This window comes from Mytilus trossulus, unplaced genomic scaffold, assembly GCF_036588685.1.
Source record: "Mytilus trossulus isolate FHL-02 unplaced genomic scaffold, PNRI_Mtr1.1.1.hap1 h1tg000024l__unscaffolded, whole genome shotgun sequence".
Lineage (NCBI taxonomy): Eukaryota > Metazoa > Mollusca > Bivalvia > Mytilida > Mytilidae > Mytilus > Mytilus trossulus.
Window position 1 is genome coordinate 5,865,388 of NW_026963290.1, and position 24,531 is coordinate 5,889,918.

The 24,531-nt window shown below is 30.9% G+C and overlaps 1 protein-coding gene across 2 annotated transcripts; it reads right to left on the bottom strand.

The window, feature by feature from the left end:
- Positions 1-2,533: 2,533 nt before the first annotated feature.
- Positions 2,534-24,133, bottom strand: LOC134698967 (beta-1,3-galactosyltransferase brn-like). Of its 2 annotated transcripts, XM_063560651.1 has the most exons (3): positions 23,968-24,133; positions 9,831-9,912; positions 2,534-3,854 (listed from the first exon to the last, which is right to left on the bottom strand). In XM_063560651.1, exon 3 carries the CDS (start codon positions 3,771-3,773, stop codon positions 2,700-2,702), a length of 1,074 nt encoding a protein of 357 aa, XP_063416721.1. In that variant the 5' UTR covers positions 3,774-3,854; positions 9,831-9,912; positions 23,968-24,133; the 3' UTR covers positions 2,534-2,699. The 2 variants fall into 2 exon arrangements, with proteins under 2 accessions (XP_063416721.1, XP_063416722.1); XM_063560652.1 differs by lacking the exon at positions 23,968-24,133 and having other exon boundaries at positions 9,831-10,022.
- Between the last annotated feature and the right edge of the window lie 398 nt (positions 24,134-24,531).

Sequence of the window (24,531 nt, forward strand, 5' to 3'; positions counted from 1 at the left end):
CTGAACTTTCGTTGATTAGGAAAGTTTTGGAAAAACTGGTTTAACCTCCCTCAGCCAAATTGGCAAATGAATGGTTTGGCTATGACTATTGTATATCTTTTGGTTATTTTGCTTGTCAAGTCTTTCCGGTAAGTTACATATATCTATACGGGAATCTTTCCGGTAAGTTACCTATATCTATATGGGAATCGCATGAGTTGAGCCGCGTCGGATAGAAATCGACCTTATGCAATTCGACGGCTAACGGGGTAAAGGTATGATAAAGATGATAAAAGTTTAGTAGATACCAGGTTGTTGCGGTATGGAGAGTAAGAAAAAATATAATAAAACATGATAATGATATTCACTGGCAACGCGATTATACGTACAGTAATGTCTTAGATTAGAATAATGATGTTGTTTTATAACGTTATATGTAACAAGGCAAATGTTAGAATATTACAACCTACAGAAAAAGTACCTATAGCAAAAAAATTTAATAAACAAAACTAAATACAAATATTTTAATTTGATCAGATATATGGCTCACATATGTACTGCAAAAATATTTGAGAAAATGCATAAAACGTTATTACAATAAGCATACATAGTAACACCATTTTTCCATGTTTCTATTTAAAAAGTAAAACAAAAGCCAATTCATATAAAAATATTACAAAAACAGTTATACATTCTAACTTAGGTGGTCAGAATTTTCCGTTGTAACATTGCTGTAAGATTTGAAAAGAAACAATTTGAATATTGCCTGCATATCATTTCGTTTTTTATTATGCACATTTTAAACAATTTTGCATAGTTTGCCCCAAAGAACTAGGTAAAATCACAAAATATTAAAACAAATTGAGTTAAATGTCAGAACAAAATACACAAGATAACCTTTGGTGTTTTTTAATGCTTTTACGAGTGGGAGTTGCACTTTGTTCGACAAAAATCAGCACATACTTATTTTCTTAAACTTTATTCATGAAATATAAAAAAAATAAAGTAACATATATCACCTAGAATATAATATTTCTAAACTCATAATACATTAAAGGATATAAGCTTAATAAATCATCTTTACTATACCGTCATACAAAAAATAAAAAGTAAAATAACAAAATACTGAACTCAAAGGAAATTAAAAAAAACCGGAAAGTCCCTTATAATAAAAGTTTAGCCAACTTATTCAAAGATAGTTTATAAACATTGATACGTGGGCTCTGCACATTAATTTCTTTCGTATGAATTATTGAGTAAAACATTACGATTTTTAAGTATCTGCATTTTAAATTTGATATTCCTGTTCAAATATATCTTAATCAAGCACCTCATCAAATCGTCATGTTATACCTCGGATTACTGAATCATAGGAGCATTTTCTGATAATGGTGAATGTTAATATTGATAAATAATTACATGTTTAATAAAAAAAAATACGTATATATTGTATTTGTATCATGTACATAATAAAGCATGCATACACGGAGTCATTTCATAGATCCAGACATGTGTTTCATTGAAGATTTATATGTAATTGCGAGTCATATGAATCTACATGTATCAAATATGCACATGTTATACTTTCGTTTGACACACATTTTTACTCACATGTAGAATATTGGTCTGGTTGACGTAAATGGACGGAGGAGATACAGTAGCTGAACTTTGGTTACTATATCACAATGTTGATTTATCTATTATAAAGAGTAACTATAATCAAAATTATAATTTCAACAGAAGGTTTGTCAAATTCTTAGCTGTATCAATATATCAAAAATATCTATTTTTCGATTAACCTTTTTGTGCTGTATTTACCATTTAAACAATGGTTTCTTCTTAAAAGTTACTCTCATCTGTCTTACTCTTGCATGTCATCTACCAAGAGTAGTATTGTCTGAATAAATAGTTGTTCGGTCTTCTAAATACATATTTTAGAAAAATATATATTTGTAAAGCGTAAAAAAATCACATATTTAAACAGCACGCTCTGAAGTATATATAAAAAAATCAAGCTTAACAAACAAAACAACACCACATGCATTTGCATTGAAATAATATTATGATCTTTATATGTCGCAATAATACGATATCTTAATTTTTGAACTCAGAAAAAAATTGCAGAGAAAAGCTGAAAAAGCCTCAACTTGATATGTGTTAATTGGCTATCCTAAAAATATATTTCACTGCAAGATATTTTGACATGTGGGCTGATAATTACTCCTATCTTACCATTCCCATTAAAGATATTTACTACTCTTACATTCTTTCTTTTGTAAGATTTTGAAAATTCTTTTGTGTTATACCATGTAAAGCCGTAATAAAAAATATGCCTACTACCACCTCATTTTCTGTTCATGATTAATTTACAAAGAGTTTTAAAAAAAGCAATCTAAAAATCTTATAAAATTCTCGTTATTTTGTCAATGATTTTTAAAGAAAACAGGTGATAATGTTAAAAGTATGATAAATCTAAAGAATATATTTTCCCGCCAAACTTTAAGTTGATTTTTCTCCCCCCCCCCCTCCCAAAAAAAAAAAGAACACAGGCGGCTTTTATTTTTCAGTTTTTTGTTTAGTTTCGTTATTTAAAAAGCATTAATTTATAAAAGTGTTTTGTAAATTTTTTTTAAGAGAAATCATCCTTAAAAATGCGGTCATATGAATAAAACTGTTTTTAAATATCAATCATTGTTATGAAACTAAAATTGCTGAAAATATCAAACAGAATGCTGTACTCTATCATTCATGTATAAAATATCCTTCATCTGTTGTGAATATATATGTACAGTATAATCATAATGCCTCCTGAGAAAGATTCTCCATTCTTGAATCAAATTATCAGGCGATCCATAATTATGAGCCGCAAGACAGCTGTCAAGGTTATCACTGGCGAAGGTCAATGCAAAACGGTCACTATGAGAGAGATTGATATTGAGTAAATAAACAACTATACCAATGTAAACATCGTCCACGTACAAATATCTTACGTATGCTAATGAGTTCTGTATAATCATAGCTGTTTTCATCGATAATAGCATTGCACCGCCACTAATATATGGTGGATAATGAAGGAAGGGATATTCAGGTTTTGTCATATACCATTGTGATTCAACATATCGGAAAACTCTTGCATTTTCAACCTTAAAGCCTACGAACAAATCATTTTCTAATGTGGCATTGACTTTAAGAAATTCTGTAACTGAATTTACATTAACGAAATAGTCATCATCGACAAATAGTACATATTTTGTTCCCGGACATGTCCGTACAGCCCAATTAAATGCCATAATTGTTTTAAGGGTGTTATTTCTATAGGCGTCGATAAAGTTTTCCTGTACTAAGTCATGGTATTTGTCATTTTCTCTTCTAACTAAATCTTCTATCGTTGAAGAGTATCCTAATAAAAATACGAGCTTTAATGAATTAATGGAAAAGTTTCCCCAGGTTGATCGTATGCCCATTCGATAACTAAAATGCGTTACATCAGACTTAACTAAAATCAAAAGTTCTGGATCTTCTGAATTACCATTTGCTTTACATATTTTTATTGGAGAATGTAAATAGTTGTATTCGTGAGGATTAATTTGTGTAACGTTGTGGAATGTACTAAGGAGACTCTCATAAGTGTATTCTTCAAACTCCGGAACACTTCTTGTATTTCTAGGCATGTCGCCTGCAGTTCTTGCTAAAATTAATACTGCTGTTCCAATCAACAAGAGTACTGGAATGGCCAAGCGACGCCGAGGTACTATGTAGCTCAAGATTTTTTCCATTCGACCCCTTTCTTTCATTCTTCTATAATGACGTGTAACGTTTCCTCAACATATACTTCGAGTAGATTTTATGAACAAATGACGTATTTCGATTTTAACCTGAAATAGAAATCGACATTTACTACCCTACAATATAAAATATGAAAATTAATTATCAAACAAATTTAAGTGATGTGCTTAGGGGTTCCAATTTTTTACTGCTCATCAACAACGAGTAAGATTAAACTAAGACTTTGAAAAGAGAGCATGCGTGTAACACCTAAGTACATGAGACCAAAACATCAGATTACCTAAAAATAAATATTTGAGGTGGTTTTATACAAGTGTTTCGATTTACCTTTAAAAATGCAAGCCCTGCCGTTAAATTGTACATTTTTACTTGTAAGACAAAAAGAAAAATATGTCATTGAATGTATTCCGTTTTGAAAATTGCGGACATCATTTGTCTCGTCCTGTAAAGCTCTTATTTCGTGATCGGTGTAGACAACTATTTTTTCCGGTTTATCAGCTCTCCAAAAGTTTGTTTTCAAAAAGTTAGCCTCTATAATCAACGAAGAAACATTTTATTGTTGACACACGCAACTTATACATCAGCATAGATAGCGTTAATTTCTCAACCATAAATACAGAATTTGATCTAAAACGGTTAATTTAATCTGCACAACATATGAAATGCCCAAAACGATAAATTATTCAGTCATGTTTAGTCCTTTTGTTAAACACATTACTGTTAAGATTAATAATTTGCGGTCGATTTAATACTGTTCAATACTTTTGTTTTCTTACAATTTTGTATGATGTTGAATTTTACAGGTCCAAAACAAATACTGAGCCGCCTGAACATAGACATAAAAATATTGATTGCCCGTTGCGAATATATTGACAGTACTGAATGCACCACACTAAAATTATGAAAATTCCTTAATAATTTAATGTTCAGACTTCTAGAATTATATTGAGCATAATTACTAATTAGGATCAAAATTACTCTATCATTGTTTCTACTATTGAGTCGATATAGGTAACACGAACTAAATAATTAGTACTTTGTAATTGGGTTGAACATACGGATTTTGTGTCATTGGAATTTGCCGTTCCAATTGCCCTCAAACTAGCATGAGTAATTTTTAAAATTCGGATAATTTTGATGTACTTTAACCTACAGTTTCATTGAACATACATTTGTTGTCAAAATTTGCATCCCATGTATAATGATAGTTTCCTTTACATTAATTTTACTGCTTAAAAGCGATCGCATGTAAACCCTGTATATTAAGTGGGGTCAGTAACCGTGGTTTATTTCAATATAAGGTGTAATTAGTAGTGTTACGTCCATTTAGTAAAACAAAAACACGACGCTGAGGAAAAATCTAAAACGTATCACTCGGAAAACAAACGAAGAAATAGGTGAATAACGATTGAAATATATTCAGAAAACATATTCAGAGTTAACATATTCTATAATTGGCACTTGTGTTATATAGACCAATGAAAGTATGTCCTTTATATTGAAGACTTGATCAATTTCAAAGGCTACTCGTTTTAATGCCACATGTTAAGATAGTCGGTAGGATAAATTATCTACAAGGTGTTAAAGTGACATAATATGATATAAAAATGAGGTCAGTTGATTTCGAAAGGTCTCACCCTCAACGAAATTTACTGACCCCATATATATCGCTTTAGAGTCAACAGATTATTGTGTTACTTTGATTAAAAGGAAAGTTCAAAGCGAATTTATCAAGGGATATCCCACTTCATGTAAGAGGTCATATTCATAGATGTCTATAATGAATTTTAACTATTGATGTATTTTACCTTCTTTTTACAAGAGGGAATTAAGCATATACGGAACCCTTGGTTGCGACTATTTTTACAAAGGAAAGTATAACATGTTAATGTATGCTATTTTACATAGCTTTTTTTTTTCACAAATCACTAAACAGAAAATACCAGTCACAGTATGTACCATAACAATTCATCAGAGTTCGTATTAGATGTCTGCATAGTAAATAAAAAATATATCACTATTTTACGTTCAATTGCGAATCAAGAATTATGAAAATAGTGGGTAACCATGGATAATTTTATAAATCAATCATAAATGCAGGAGCGACCCAACATTCCTCCCAATAAAAAAAAATCAATGAACATTTCTATAAATGTCCTCCTCTTACATAATACGTTGAGACCAATTAAAATGATATGTAAACTAAAGTAAATCAATAATTAGCGAGTTGGTTGACCTGTATGGAATAACCGTTTCTCAAATGATATCGGATATATTCCCTAAGTCGTAACTACAATCCCCTTTCCTTTCATGTATGTGACCTACCGAATTGGACTATTTAACCGATTGTTTATCACATAAGCAACACGACGGGTGCCACATGTGGGGCAGGATCTGCTTACCCTTCCGGAGCACCTGTTTGTCTTTTCATTTTTAGCCATGGTGTTGTCAGTTTATTTAAGATTTATGAGTTTGACTGTCCCTTTGGTACCTTTCGTCCCTTTTTTTTTTACCTTGGTTCCCTTTTTGTTGACAACTATGTTATCGTTTTAAGTGAAAATATTTAACTCTACATATTAAAACAAATCAAAATTCAAGATCTCTGCTCTTTAGAATTTCATCAATGGAACCTTAAATAAATCATAATAAACTTGTAATGGTAGGCATTGACATTATAAATACCATATCCTATTTTAGTTTACAAACTCTATTTTTAAAATGTTACGCTTCGAATGGTATGTGATGTAATGACATGCATTTAAAAAGAAAAACAACAATTTTTTAAAAATCTTTTAAAAAAAGTATTTTTTGACAAATTTTATTATAATTCTATTACAACAAATTTAAATTTCATTTTCTGAAAGAGAGCAATTAACTGTTTGTATTGTAGTAAATTCAATTTTGTATTTGTATCCGAACACGGTGTTGGAGATTACTACGCGTTAATATTTTATATATTTGTGCATTTAATAATTAAAATTCGTCATCGAATACAACTTGTAATTATGCAGATTTTATGAGAAGATTGATATAGTTTAATAGCTATTACAACAAATATGTCATAATGATGGAGATTGTTGGTAAAGTTTTGACTGGAAAGATATAAAAAAGTTTGATTCAAACAATATCACCAATAGGTTTAGAAATATTGTAGCTTTCTGTTGGTTTTTATTATCATTTATTAAGGCATATGTTTGTATAAATATTGAGTCAGTCAGAGTGACTTTGCATCAGAAATAAATACATTTATTCTAAAACTAGTTGTTGGCATGATACGTTTATGTTCTGTTCATATATGTTTTGATGGTATGACATTAAACCCCCAACAGGAGGGTTTGTGCTTGATTTCATATGAGGAAGACAGAATCTTTAAGTCAGTATTTTATTGAGGTGTGAACTATAGATCTTGCATGAAAGTTACAACAAGTAGCCCTTTGTTGATTTATGTATTATCATCATTTTGCTTTGTTTATTTTGTTAACTTATTCTGACATCGGACTCGGACTTTTTTTCACTGAATTTACTGTGCGTATTGCTATGTGTTTGTTTTTTCAACATTTGGGTAAAGCGGGAAGGTTTAGATCTCACAAATTATGTTCAACCCCGCCGCATTTTTACGTCTGTCCCAAGTGAGAAGCCTCTGGTTTTTGTTAGTTTTTTTTAGTTCATTTCTATGTTTATTGATTTTGAGTATGACGTCCATTTTCACAAGTTCAAATTTTGGAGTAGATACAAGATGAAGTCCTCTCCCGGTTGGGGATTCGTTTGGTGTGTTGAAGACCCATTGATAAACTTCGGATGTTGTATACATTTTTGTCGGGTTGGTGTCTCTTTGACACATTCCACATTTCCATTCTCAATTTCATTACACAGTTATAACTGCTGTATCACAACCATTCCCACGTTAATCAAGTAAGTTTATTTTCTAATGCTCATTTTTGTTGGCAATTAATATATTATCGTCCCGTAAAATGGTCTAATATCGGTAAATGGACATTGTCCATCAACTCTTATCATCTAAGATTACAAACCTTAAAAGCTAAAAGTATAATATATTTTTTTTGTTATCTATGTTGAATATGATAAATAATAGGAAATAGTGTGACCATAAACCGTAATGACTGGACATACATCATGTTCGGCAACTATATGAAACAACTGTTCTTTCAGGAACAAGAATACTTTAACTGATTATATTTTGAACAGCGGTATACTACTGTTGCCATTATTTATAGCAGTTTAATCGATGAGCAACACGACGGGTGCCACATGTTGAGCAGGATCTGCTTACCCTTTCGGAGCACCTGAGATCACCCATACTTTTTGGTAGGGTTCGTGTTGTTTATTCTTGTTGTGTCATGTGTACTATTGTTTGTCTGTTTGTCTTTTTCATTTTTAGCCATGGCGTTGTCAGTTCATTTCAGATTTATGAGTTTGACTGTCCCTTAGGTATCTTTCGTCCCTTTCAATCCAACTAATAGTTTTATCTTTTTTGTGATTTTACCACTTTCTTTTTAGTTTCATGATATTGAAAAATGAAAACTCTTTCGATATTCACATTTTATGTTTGAAGATAATGAACAATGAAAACGAATAACAAAAACATTTTCGAAAATTTGTATATCTAACTTATATATCTCAAAACTTAAAACAAATGGTCACAGATTTACACCAATAGGACAAAGGTAGAACCTGTAAGCCTACTCGCTTCATTGGTATTCTCTCAAAATCAATTTTTAAAAGCAAAATATCACAAAAAAAATAATATTACATACGAACGAAATTGTGCCCTTCGGTTATTTATCTTCATCATTGGGATTGGTATGATATATTTAAGTTCTTGGTTTAGTGCTATTATAATAAAATAAACCTATTTGTGTATGTATTTTTTTTATATTTTATGTTACTTCTAATGTCAAATATCGGTTAATCAATCAATAGAAGAACTATGATATCTTTATCTTTTTATCTATTACAATATAAAATTAAATCTTATAATATTTTGGTCATTAACACATAGTTGCTCACTACACAGACGACGTATGTAATATGACACTTGAAAGGCAGATTTAAGCAATGTAATTGGTTGAGAAGTTTTAATTATGTGCTAAGTATGAACTGAGGAAATAGCTTATAAAGGCAGAGAAGTATGTCATGTTCATAAGCGTTACACTGAAGATCTTCCTGAATTTTTTTATTACGTGTATCAGGAAGAAATAACACATCTATTTATTTGTCTGTTTTTTTTTACTTGTGTGTTTGTTAGTGCTGTATTTTTGTTACGTAGTGATGTCAGTTTAGCAATGGTACATTTGTGTTAACATAGCCAAATTAAAATACCTGTACTAAGTCAGGAATATTGCAGTTGTTATCAAATTGTTCGTTTCTTTGTTTTTTGCGTCGGCGTTCGTTTTTGTTGAACTTTAAGGGTTTCTGACGTTCTATTGTTTTCGTCTTATAGTTGAAGTGTTCCCTCGATTTTAGTTTTAAGCCCGGATTTGTGATTTTCGAAAAATGAAATACAACTGTTGCCTTTATTTATGTGCATACAATTTTCCTTTGTTGCATCTACTACAAACGATGTTTTATTAGTTAACAAAAAGCAACCAACCACTTAGTTTACGTGTTTACTGAAACATGCATGCTGACCAGAGTTTTGCACATTAAACTAATGCAGGGGCCAGCTGACGCTCACCTCCGAATTGCGGGATTTCAACGCTTTGTTGTATAACCATTGTTGGCATTCAGCTGTTTTCTGCTATTTAGTCGGGTTGTTGTCTCTTTTACACATTCCCCATTTCCATTCTCAATTTTAATAATTGCAAAATAATAGTTTCACTTAGCTTTAAAATAAAAACTATAAACAAAAAGGAGCATGCCCTTTTCTAAGTTTTATGATTTCATCACCGCTATGAAATACCCCTATGACAAAGTGTAAAAACAATTAAACTGAGAAAATAAAAATTCTGAATTTGTACAACAATTAAGGGAAACAACTGGTTGACAGATCACCGAGTTAAGCTATATTGATTTCACATATTTTACTAATCGTTATATATAAATACCTGCTTTTTGAAAAGTTATCCAGTTCTAAACATAATTAACTTCCGGAAACAGAATCATTGCCCACTTATCTAAAGCAAGTCCCTAAAAAACAATTATCATACGTCTATCATTTACGTCCTCATCTTAATATCAATTTAAAATCTCAATAGGCAAATTTTAAATTGATATTCTTTTAAACTAATAGAAGGAAGTTCAACTGTACAAAAACGTATAAATTATGTGAGCATACATATATACAGGAAATAGATTACAAATGTGATAATCAATATAAAAAAGCTTATCATGTACTTCATTTTTATAAACAATGGTTAATGACATGACTGATTGATAACCTTTATGGCTATTCACTAGTATTATTCTTACAAATACAGTTGATACAAATCCGGAAAATGTTTATACATGCTTACACTTTTCAACACTTGAAGTTTAATAGGATTTATTCGAATACTTAAATATGACCGTTTGGGGGTTATTCACACGTCTATTAATTTCATGTAAAATTGAAAATTCTTGTTTTAGTCTTTTTCAATAAGAGTATTTGAAACTTTAAAATCCGTACAATGACTTTGAAACTTAAAAAATGACATATTCATTTTTTAAAGCATGTCTTCATGACAATAACACTATTATTATCGATAATGTTTTTAACTGCAAACATTTTACTACTCGGAAATAGTAACTGCTGAAAAAATTCAAATACATATAAACGATAAGATAAAATATATACAAGAAAAGAAAGATAATTTAAAAAAAATTTAAACACACTCACGCTTTAAAACATCAATAATTTCTAAAATAAAAACTGTACCTTTCAACAGTTATCATTGTCCTCTGCACCTAATATTAGGCTTTAAGTGTTCCTGACGAAGGATAATCGTACAGATTTCATATGTCAATATGAACATATATTTATTAGCAGATGCATTTATACAACTAATATACCTTGAAATCAATATTTATTTTCCCACTCTTTTGTTGGTTATTAGCTTTTCTGTGGATTTAATTTAATCTATGAATAAAGGCAACAGTAGAATACCAATGTTCAAAAGTCATAAACATGTTGTTTATCGCATCACCTTATAAATTGAAAATTTAATATATCGTGAAATTATTTGTATATTACTTTTGAACTTGAGTTTACAAAATCTAAATCGTTAAGTGTCTATGCGTCAAATTAATAAGTGTATACATATAACATGCACTTAGGAACAGTAAGTATTTGTGAGCTATTTATTTGATCTAAATTGATTTCTCCATTTTGAATTGCATACATTGAAAGCGTTAATTTCGGATATATAACGTTGATGTAAAAAAATAAGTAGATAAGATATGATTGCAAATGAGATAACTATCAACCAGCGTTCAAAATGGTATTTACATAATAGTTATTGAAAAACTGGTCATTATCGTGATGTATGGACTGCACACAGGACAATGGTATTGACTGAGACAGTGATAATGTCTGAGCAAAAGGCGAGGTCATTATCACTGTCGCAGTCAATACCACCGTCCTACGGGCTATCCATATATCACGATAATGACCAGTTTTTCAATAACTATAATGTTTATTCCATTGAGAAACCATGTTTTAAAAAGAATTCATAAATTCAAATTGTTTAAAGTAACATCAAGATAATGTACGATTTCTTACGAAAAGAGTGAAGACTGGTCAAAGTTTTAGATGACTATATAAGTCACTTCAATATTTGAAATGCAAAACAAAGTGTACTATAATTGCATCAGTAGAAAAACGGTCCATGATAAGAGTTGGTTTCACTAGCAGACGTATCTTCCATTTTCCTAACTGTAAACTCAAACACGTTTGAATTGCAAACTGCGTTTTAGTACAGAACGTCACTCAAACAAACCAACCACGCCCTACCGGTCATTATCATGTAAAAGTATGTTAACGACCGGGCCTTTTTGTACTGTTAATGACCGATGGAACTTATTACTGAAGAATGAAGAATGGCATGTGGCCTCTTTTCATCCAATGAGATAAGATTATTCTTAACCGATATGAAATAAACACAATTATAAGTCAACATCCGCTTAATCAATGAACAGTTTTGATTATATCAAACATAAAAGACATCGAGTCTTCAATTAAATCAACAGGAACCATTTTAAGAGTATGCCGACGCTGATGATACGTTTATCAACTTGGCCAAACGTAAAAAGAAGGATAAAGATTAACTTCATAATTGTTTATGAAATTGCAGTTATATCAAAATTTTGAATTATTCTACATTTTACACTACTATTCCGATGTTAATTTGAAAGATCGACTACATTGTATCAATTAATGCAGCCTTTTCTGCATAAGTTTTGAAGCGTAAATACACGCTCTTTTGTTTTACAATCTCATTTCGTGAAGAACCACCACAAGGATGCCATTTTCAAATGTGTGCCCCGCCATGACATCATTAGGCTTATGGAGGTAAAACGTCATTTAAAACACCTCACCTTGGTTTCTTTTAATGTAAGCACTGAACTGTACATATTATATAAGTTCTGAAGATGCGTTACGTTATCGTTTGTAGTGAAAAATATTTCAATATACATTTTTAATCTCATCTCTATAGATGATCATAAATGGAGTCTAAAATATGTCCCTTATAAATTAAACGTATCTATTCATATATGAAAACAACTTATTATTAACTGTTCCGCACGCATCGCATACTATTTGAAGAGACATGCATCTAAGTTACAAAAAAACAAAATAAAAACCAAAGGAATTCTCTAAGCTTTCTTAGATAATTTTATACTGTTAATTCGACAGGTTTAAATTTTATTTTCTCAAATAGCTGCTTAGAACTGTTTGTATTGTACAGTAAATGAATATCCAAATACTATGTTAAAAACTGATAAGCACTAATGAAATATAATACATTCGTATCTTATAAATAAGTGTCAACCATGTCATAAATAGAACTGTCTCATCATCATACCGGCATTTGCAATTATCCGTTAGCCCTAATAGCATTAAAGCTCTTTTTATGGAAGAATGCTCTGGATAAAAATCCAACAAGAGGCTGTCAGAGCGACAGGAAACATGATTTTATTTATTTATTTGTGTCGTGACATTCTCAATATCACAAAGACCATAACCCCTGAACGATAACCTTGAACGAGTTTGACCTTGACCTAAATTTTGTCATCAGTAACAGCTTATTAAAATTTGTAAAGCTTTTGTCGAAAAGATTCAAAGTTAAAGCACTTACACGACTTTCAAGACATTTTTTCAACTTTAAAAAACCATGACTCTAAATGGTTAAATTACAAATAGTCAGTACTGAATTTATTGAACTCCATTTTTCTTCAGTAACAAGAAATTAAAATTTTAAAAAATATATGGTTAAACGGTTCAGGAGTTAAAGCACCGACACGACTTAAAAGACCATTTCTCAATCTTTGAAGAACCATAACTTTAAAACGGTGAAGTGAAAATCGTCAATATCGAACTTGACCTCAATTTTGTCTTCAGTAACACTATAATAACATTTGAAAAACTTTAAAAGGGGGACGAAAGATACCAGAAGGACAGACAAACTGATAAATCGAAAATAAACTGACAATGCCATGGCTAAGAATGAAAAAAACAACAACAGATAAACAAAAGACACAACATAGAAAACTAAAGAATAAGTAACACGAACTCCACCAAAAACTAAAGGTGATCTCAGGTGCCCCGAAAGGGTAATGAGCGGTTCATGAGTGAATATGTATGGCGGCTGATGCATGCATAGCAAGAGACGGGTACCTTGTCGGCGCAACCGGTATCTCCCATTTTTTAGATTGTGTGATCGCCACATGTTTTGCTTGTTACATTGATTTGTCCCTTTGTAATCAAGTACTAATAAATTTGCGGGATTTGAACATCGGTAAATCAGCATCAAACTTCAAGATTAGTTTTTTTTAATTATGTGTAACTGTAAATTCTTGAAGAGTTTAATTTCAAGTAAAGACACGTGTTCCTTCAATTTGTGTTAGCTCCAACATTTTGCTTGTGTCCACATTTTCAAATGATACTGCAAATTTCAGATATTCTTTGAAATCAAGATATGAAATTTAATTTACCTCTTTTTTACTTTCAAAACGTGATAAGACACTTCAATGGTTTGACTCTTCTGTCGTCATATTGATTGAAGTGTGTAAGCCATGTGTAAGAGAATAATTTGTATGGATGGTATTATTTTTGTAATTTTAGTAACATTTTGTTTTTGTTTACTGTTATACTAACAATGCTTACGTTTTTGAAATATGTACTTATATGTAGACGAATGTAAATTTTAATCTTACTGTGTACATTTATGTTTAAATACACGTGAAGATGAAAGGTGTACACTTAAGTAACCAGTTATCCCGCCCATGAAACAATCAAATACCTGTTTTTTCTATCTGATAATAAATAAAACATTCTTACTATCATTCGAGGCAAATAAATGTTTTGTGTTTATTATTTAATTGAATGATGAACGCGAGGTGAAAATATTTTTTTTAACGTCGAGCTGGATTGTGTCATTATCGGACAACGTCGTCCATTGATAAATAAACAACGTCGAAAGCAACTACCGGAAGTCCCCTCGACTAATCATATCAACGTATTCCCTTATATGCAAATCATATAAGAATTTTTCTCTTTCAATTTTTTTCACAGATTATCTAGACCATAACATTTAAAGTGATCGCTTTGCCTATCATATCAGATTTTATATAGTTTCCGTCTTTTGTCCTTATGTGTTGTAAAATTAATTCTGCGCAGTTATACACCTCAAAATCACCATGTTTTGTACAAGGTGTTCTGAAAATAAAGTCCAAACAAGAACAAAAAAAACATCTGATTTCTAGATGTTAAATGTACCCCACAGTTTGTTCAAGTTCTATTTTTTTTAACCTATAGTATGTAAAAATGTGCAGTCTTGTTATTTTTCTAATGGCCATATGTGATCTTAACATTTTCATTTTCTTATCTTTCGCCATTGCAAATAGGCAAACAACTCTGTATTTTACATTGAGTCAACGCGTCATTGAGGATAAATTTGGATGAGACATCAAGTGTCAATCATGAATCCTGACTAAATCCGGCCTACAAAGATCAATAAAAGTGAAGTGATATTTGTATTACAATAAATATAATTGTGGAAAAATAATTAAATGATATTCTATGTTTTATTTGCCATAAAAGCTAAAATAGTCTTTTCGACACGACTTTTGACACGACACCTCTCCTAGCTTAAAGTTAGCGTTTCATCACTCCTTTATAGTAAATGAAACTTGGACTTTTATTTTTTTTATTGCAGAATCTTATATTCAATTCTGTATGTTTAAAAATGTATTATAGAAAACGATATGTCTGAAAGTTATCATTCAAAATATTTCTGTTAGTACATAGACTCGATCTATTATCTGATATGATTTCATCATCATAATGTTTGGATTAATTCACCTAATATACAAATTCAAAGTGCTCTTATACTTGATTTCATGTTGAAATTACTTTTAAGATCTTGATGATATCTTTCAAGTATACTAATTTTCATTGAAAATCAAACAATCCACGCATTTATTTTTTAGAAATGATTTGATCTATAATGGTCATTTTCTAATTCATTTACTCATTGAATATCTATGAAGTGAGGAATGGACTTATAACATATCGATATTGAAATATACCACCTGTGAAATGTTGTCATCATATGTTAAATACGTTGATGTATATAACATAAGATCAAATAACTTCACTTTTAAAGTTCTTATTACATATCCTATCAGTTTCATTCCATATGTGAAGGGTCCGTCTGTGATATTATCATTGATATAAATATTAAATATTGATTTCAGTTGACTAAAAGAGGGACGAAAGACACCAAAGGGACAGTCAAACTCGTAAATCTAAAACAAACTGACAACGCCATGGCTAAAAATGAAAAAGACAAACAGAAAAACAATAGTACACATGACACAACATAGAAAACTAAAGAATAAACAACACGAACCCCACCAAAAACTAGGGGTGATCTCAGGTGCTCCGGAAGGGTAAGCAGATCCTGCTCCACATGCGGCACCCGTCGTGTTGCTTATGTGATTACAAATCCGGTAAATAGTCTAATTCGGTAGGTCAAATTCATGAAAGGGAAGGGGATTGTAGTTACGACGTAAGGAATATATCCGATATCATTTGTGAAACGGTTATTCCATAACGGTCAACCAACTCGTGATGGCGTCCGTAAAATTTACGAAGGGATGATTTCAACTTCACACTGTCTAGATATGCATTTAGTATGATACATGGTTAATAATATTCCCCATATATTGAAAACTGAAGATTTAATAATACGCCTGTACCAAGTCAGGAATATGACAGTTAGTGTCCATTCGTTTTTTTATATATTCTGTCATTTGATTTTGCAATGTGATTAGGGACTTTTCGATTGTATTTTCCCCGTAGTTCAGTATTTTTGTGATTTTGCATTTTATGACATCATATGACATAAAAACAAAATATTAAGCGCTATATAACAAAGCTCTATCTTTAATGCACACGGAGGCCACCAACAATATTTCATTTCTTGTATACACAAAAAGCAGACATCTGAAAATTGTCTTTTTGTTAATTGCTTAAATTGACCTGTTTATCTTTCCGGTTCTTGTTGTCAGGGGTTAAATGACGATTAGGTTTTACCCATTTCTATTGTACCTGTATGGATATTTGATTTTGTAAATATAGATGTAGTTGTATGTGTCTGCTATCAATACAACTGTAAAGAAAACACAAAACCGTTACTCAAAGGTAAACAACAATAAATACAGAATAAACAGATGTACTGAGGTAGAAATTGTTGATATAAAAGACCTGAGACTGAGGAAAAACTCTGAATTTGAACGTAAACCGTGTTTTATTCATTTATGTGATGAGCTGCATTAATGAAATTTCAATTGAATTTATATACAGTAGTTCGGTAATATGTGTTGCTTTTAGATAACAATTACTTTAGCCTATTCCTAATTCATATATCAAAGCTACAATTGGTTTCAAATTGTCTAAAAATAGTTTATACGGAATTTTTGATCTTTTAAGTTTTAATTGGCTTCATTTCAGAACTATTGTGGTTATCTCATCAACGCTGTAGTAAATGTTGCTTCCTGAAGCCTTCAGAGTAGTATCTAACAGTTTCTTACTGAAACCATATCACCGTAAAACAGTTAAGAACAGTTTTACACAAGAACCGATCCGAACAGATCTTATCAAGACTTAGTACAGAATTAATTATAACCAGTTTTAATCTAATTATAATACATTTCTATGACAGATAATTCTGGCTGCTCCTAAAAGAGAAGTAAATTATATCGAAGGGACATTCAAGAGGACCTGATTGTACAGTTGCACATCTCTAGTACGAATTCAATTTATCGGCAAATGTAGATTCTCTATTCTAGTCTTTTCGTTTCTATAGTCCAATATGATTTATGTATTTGTGAGGTCTGAAACGTTTATCTCGGTAGAATTGACAAATGCTATTCGAGAGACACATTCAAGGTTCACTTATATCAATGCATAGCTACCATACAATAAATCTAAATACAATCGGCTAGGATACAATTTAACACTCGAAACTGCCACTAGATAATACCTTTAATTTTATTCAATATTGATTCAAAATTATTACATAATCTTTACAACAAACTAAAAATATATCAAGAGAAATACTAGTTGCCCTATTGAAGGGTTTTGAATATTGATATGGCATATCTATGAATTGATCACGCCAAAAGATTTAGCCTTCCGTTTATAAATTGAAGCAGTTTGTTTTGATAATCTTTCACATTAACCTTAAAATTAGACAAATTCACTAAGGAAGCATTGCATCTTTATTGTTACTTAGCCCCCTAAAACTGTACTACAGTGCACAAACTCTTGTTAATATAACATATTAACAGGAAAGAGCAAGGATAGGGAAATTAAAAAAGATATGATAACGTCTTACATTCTTAGCAGACTGACAATTTAAACATCATAACCAGGAAGTGTATATATGATGTTAATTCAATTTCTAAATTAAAAGACACAGGAGGTCGCAAAGGGTAAATAAAAAATCTTTTAGAAAATGTTTTTTAAGTGTTAGACTGGTCTGAGAGAAGAATACATTTTAAAGATATATGTAATAACATACCATTGTTAAACAAAACTAGGAGCTTATATATGCAATACTAATTTATAAATCGGTTGAGTAGACAGTTCAAGGCATCACACAAAAACTGACGGAGGATAAACTCTAAATGCGAGACCAGATGCGTCGTAGGATATGTGACTATTATACCCGCAGTGTAAATCCTTAATCGGCCAAAATGTCACATTGGGGAATAAGAAAAAAATCGGGGAAATCACGTATTAGACCTCAGGTGCCTACAGACATTTTGGTTGTGAGTTGAGACACAGACATATAAAACCTTTGTAGACACCCTATCTATAAAATACGAATACAGCCAAATATCTTATGTAGAGTTGATTTTAGTGTGTCTTTCGCATGACTCAACCAAAAATAATGAAGTGGAAGGCATGAAAAATACCGTATAATATTGCTATGAACCAGTTACAGCGGGAGTTTTTTTTAGCAATAAAAACAGGTTCAACCCATCATTTGTTTTCTTTAAAAGTCCTATACCAAGTCAGGAATCGGGCAGTTGTCATAAAAAAGGTTCGTTTTTATGTACTTTTGTGTTTGCTCTTTAGTGTTTCTGTTGTTCTTTTGTTTTCCTCTCATTTCTAATGTGTTTCCCTCAGTTTTAGTTTGTAACACGGATTTGTTTTCTCTCAATCGGTTAATGACTTTTGAACAGCGGTTTACTACTGTTGTCTTTATTTAAGGCATCAATTTAGATATATAAACTCAATATCATCTACCAGATGATATGCGACTGTAGAGGTATCGGAATTTAAGAACAGGGAAGTTGAAGTCACAACTTTATCGTATACTCTAGTTTGAAATTGTCCATCTGTGTCAACTTCGGAGAAAAAATCAAGATATAAAGGAGACATTTTGGTTTCGGTATTTATATCCTCGATCACAAGTGTATTGTCTGTAATGTAAAGTAAAGTGTACAAGTGTCAATATATGCATGGGTATGTGAATGTATCAAATAAACGCTTATCAAAGCTACTAGGCAAATAAACGTGTACTCAAGACGAGTATTTTTGTCAACAAAACTTGACATCAGTGAGGCTAGAATAACACAAGTTAAAAGATCAAATGAATTACGAATTTGAAGAGTATCAAAAGTGAAAAATTGAACAATCACGATGCTGACTAAAGAAATAGTTTTTCGCGTTGCCAGCATATTATATTTAACAGTGTTTTTATAATAAAAGTAAAAATCAATTTAAACACGAAAGGCATTCGATCAAGAATCGCATTTTTTAAGGTTGTTTTACAAATATACCGGCTGTCTTCTACTTGATAGTTTATAACTGTTTATGAAAAAGAATTTCAAATGGTTATCATCGAGATAGTTTTTATATTTTTTTGGCAAAACTGTGAAAACAGGGTAATATGTAGGAACATAAATGTTAAGATCATCTATTAATGTTTAGCTGATTAAATGTGTCTGCATCTTACGAGACATATCTTCCCATGCTTTAGAAAATTATTTGGCTAAAATTGTATCGGTGGTATTCTACATCATTACATATAAATGCGACTGAACTCGTGAATGTTTCATTTTCAAGAGAAGACACTCACCACGTCAGCGCATTGAAAAAGGGCTCGCTCCTTTCAGAGTTCATGTTGTTTTCTCTTCGTTTGTTTAATGCTATGAACTTTTTTGAACATATGTAAGCAAAAATGATTCATTTATTTAAACGAGATAATAAAAAATTACAAAACATCTTTCGAGGCGAATCGAATTCATCGTCTGTGTTTTCTCCTTCATTATATAATTATTGATACGAGTAAATATATACATTTTGTAGTGATACACTGTTAGACAATTGTCATTACGCTGTGAGTAATTTCTGCTTTTAAAATAATAACTAAAACTCATAATTGTCAATACTGATATTTACTATTGAGTTACCAAAATTGTGTATTTTAAGAACCATGGACAACAGTATCTGAGAAATGCACTCTTAAGGATTGTCAGTGAAATTAAATCAGCACTCTGTCATCAAGGTTAGTTTCAAACGTAAACTTCGTGGATCTTATTTAATGGAAGATGTATTAAATGTTTAATACAATGTTGGTTGATGTGACATGCGCAGAATTAAGAAAATATATCACAGTCAAGAACATTGATGTCATGTAACGATAAACATGTCACAATGCTGTCGATCATTACACTTACGTTTTTGCGTTGCATGATTAAAACACTTACACTTTTGTAATAAAATATAAGATAACTCGTACTTATTTCAAAACATGCCTGTAAAAAAATAACAACAGTGTTTGATAGTATATATATTAATGGAGTCTTTTTAAGATTTAATTTATATCTGCACTATGTTTTCTCGAGATATTTCTCAAGACTACATTTTTGTGCACATGATCAACGTCAATACTATCGCGTTTGGTTGTCAGTGTTTCTTGGTGTTTCCTATTTCAGGTAAAGGAAGGTTTGTGGAACTTGAAGATGTCCACATAGTAGTCATTATATGAACTCTATTACCTCTCAAGGATTTAGCTTATTCAGGTGAAACAACATTATTTACAAATGAAAAAATTATATTTACTAGAATAAAATCTTGAAGACAAGACGACATATATTTTGTTATAGTAAATTGAGAATAAAAAACATACATTGATATGAATGTTGCAACAAGAAATGTATCGCAACGGAACGAAGAAGGTGCAACTATAGGTTTATATTTGGCCTAAAATTTAATGTCTATTACCTCTGATACTGCATAAGAGATTCGAATATTTCTACGCCCCTGTGACTGAATATTGACACGCCCCTGGACCATGTTCATCAAAATTGTAAAATATAATATAAAAAAAAATGTTGTTTGATTGCCAATGAAACAGCTCTCCACAAGAGACCAAAATTACACAGAAATTAACAACTATATTTCACCGTACGGCCTTCAACGATGAGTTAAGCCCATATCGCATAGCTGGCTATAAAAGCCCTGACATGACAATGTCAAACAATTCAAACGAGAAAACTAACGGCCTTATTTGTATACAAAAATGGATAAGATCGTTTAACCTGTTTTGATAAGGTGTAAGAGAATTTATTAACTAATAATTGAAATGTAATTTTTCAGTCAGTAGTAATTTTTTCACCAATCTACAAAATTTAATGTTCTAATCTCATGGCTTGAGCTTTACGAATAAAAGGTCTACTTTACAAATGTATATTGAATTTATCTTTTCTCCGTATTTATTTAACCTTGACTTAGAAGTAATCGATTGGTTAATAAGGAACAACCACATATTTGAATGCCCTACTGGTAACCATGGATTAGACGATCAGGGTTATAAAATAGATTTTGTTTGTTTTTACCCCTATACTGCAACGTTTTCCCCAATTTCATTTCATTTGCATATTTCTTGTTTATCATTCTGTAATTCGGTTAGAGAATTTCAAAAAATGTTTTGTTAGTGTAATAACAGTCATCTTTGTGCAATTGGTTTTCAAAATAGTATTACCCACGTCAGTTTAACTGGTACAGTACGTAGACAAACGTACTCGGTACTTTCATCGTTGTCACAATTTAAAATACAATTATACAGTCATCACCATTCTTATTTTCTGTAGTTTTTAATAATGAAAATTTTACAAAAATGAGGAGATGTTGTATGATTGTCAAAGAGACAGTTACAGTTTTGTATCAACGAAAGTTCAAATTAAAGGCATTCTAACGGTATTTTCCAATGAGAAAAACCCGAACTGTATCGTGTGCTATAAAAGGCTTCGACATGAAAAATATTAAAGTTCAATTAAAAGCATAATTTAAAAAGAAATAAAAATATGAGAGACAAGAACCATCTACAACTACTGAACTACAGGATCCTTACATGGGACAGGCACATAAAGAATGAGACAGAGCTAAACATGTTTTTGGGGCGCTCATCCTTCCTATAACCTTACCTGGTACAGTGGTGTAACAGCGCAACAAAAGAACGAACTATGAAATTAGTTGAAAAAGGAGTTAACTCGTCTGAAAGATATACAAAGAAAAACATCAAACAAAAAATGCAGATAGTATATCGATCGATCCCTCATCCCAGTTAAAAAAAGGAGCACCAAATAAAAAATCTTAAGAACTCGCAATTACTGATAGCTAGTTCAAATCCAATAACACTGACTTATACAAAAAAACATGTATCTAGGACATAAATATTATCATACATCCAACATCGAATGGATTTAGTGTAACGACGTCATCAACAGCCAGAGAAAAACACGCAATGAAATAGTATTTGATTCCGAAAATTAAAATAAACCAGAAAACGGATGGCACATAAGATAACTTAACAGGACTAACTACATGTATATACTTACATGCGATAGTTGTATTCTCTAAAGTTTAAATTTAATAACAATCAATATGATAAAATACCGCTTTTTAAATACAAAACGTAGTTACGTCTTCGGGATCGGTCTTACATTTTTCAGCACTTTTACTTATCCGGGTTTTAACTGAAGGCAGAATGTAATCTATATAACCTATTAATTCTAAACCTGACAGAGCTTCACCTTAAATGTAAACAATATTCCAATCATTTACATCAAATTCTTATCATATCTCAAACCCACAAATGTCAGACTTATTGCTTTAATTTTTTTAAATAGAATATTAGTCAATACCAGTCAAATATGACGACATAATGAATTAAAGGCTTTCGGATTCTTAATTAACAAATGTACGGACCAGAATCAGGGATGATGACGAAACGCTGTCGCCATATTTTTATTAATCTAAAACTTGTTCAAGGGAATATTCCGTTTTGATAATCCGAGATAACTTCCACCACACAAGATTAAGCTCTATTGAAAAGTAAATAAAGTTTTACAGCCCCATATCATGTTGGATTATAGAAGGAAGAAAACGGACAATAACAACTCTATGACCCGGCGGGGTTACCCCTTATATCAATTATCGAAACGAAAGGTTTAAAGAATTTAAACTGAATCTAAACATTTCCGAATGCTATAAAATAAACGTGATATATTCTCTATTAGTTGTTCTTAAATTATCTTTTATGTTCGGTTTCGTTTGATATATACTATACATGTATGTTTGCACCAAGAGCTCTACCGGTTCTATGAGTAAAATATGGCTACTTTAACAATCTGATGTCATTTCTGATGGGAAATTCGAAATGATTTACATTTTATTTATTAAAGCATATATCTATATGAGTAAGATATGGTCTGAGTGCATAGAAGACAACTCTATAATATATATGACTATGGTAAGGAGACAATAAATCTTTATAAACCATATCATAACCCGGGCGTATAGCCATTTGCTACACAAACATCAATAAATTGAACGTATCACGTACATTTGTACATGTAAATGTATTCTCCACAAACATCTAATTATTGCTCTGAACATTTATATTTAAAGAATGTAAGAAATCTAATATAATTGTGCTCTGTCTGAAATAGATATTGAAAAATAAAATGCATTCAATTTCCCTTTTCACAATTAGCCACATTAAAAATTTAGATGTGAGATATTTGTCTAAATGCAGTTTTCTGTTTTGTATGTTTAACTTATCTTAATTCCAATTGATTAAAACTTGAAATTATCTGTATAAGGTTATGGTTTTTTGTTTGAGTCAGAAGTTTATTTGTTCGCGCACGCGAATATTTTTATTTAGTTTTTTCAACGCTACTAATCATATCATTTTGTTCAAAATTTAACACTATAAGGTAGGAGAGAATCTGGATAAAAAAATATTATTATTTTTATGATTTATAGCGCGAATAAACAATTCTGACTCAAACAAAAAACCATACCCCCTCCCTTTAAAGTTAAATGCTTACTCCCGAATATGGTATCACAAATCCATTTGGCTACAAACTCGATTTTGTTTTCAAATTAACCTATAACTGGTATCATTGATAGATAACATTGTAAATAAACTAACTAGTAAATAAATATGTAAAGAGAAATCCTACCTGATACCAAGTAATGAAGTATACCAATATGTTGATAATTTTAGAAGTATTCAGGTTAATTCCTTATAGTTTGTTCACGCATGTCAAAGAAAAAACATGTTCTTAAAATAATACAATTTGTTATCTTGAGCAGAGAGTCTTGTTTTGGCAACATTAAATGGTTAACTTCAAGTTTGTCTCAGATAACATATCACATTCGATGACATTTAATAAATTTGAATTTAATATGAAACAGATTTGGAGTTTATTGATAAAAATGGACTTTCCGCGATGGTTAAAGGTTAAAAGTGAATGGGTCTTATATATATATTTACTATGTGCTTTTTAGTCGAAATGTGCCCGTGATACAAATGTTGCTTTGGGGTAGAACACATTTTTTTCTTGAAATATGTACTGTTTATAGTGTAAACGATCAAACGAAAAAATAATAATAGAGTTGTTTGGTCGTTGTGCTTTTTTACCTGTAAAACCAGAGACATAATACAATGTATTATTATGTCTCTGGTAAAACGATAGGATATTTGCGCTTCAAAACTATGGACATTTGCGCTTTAAATTTTGATT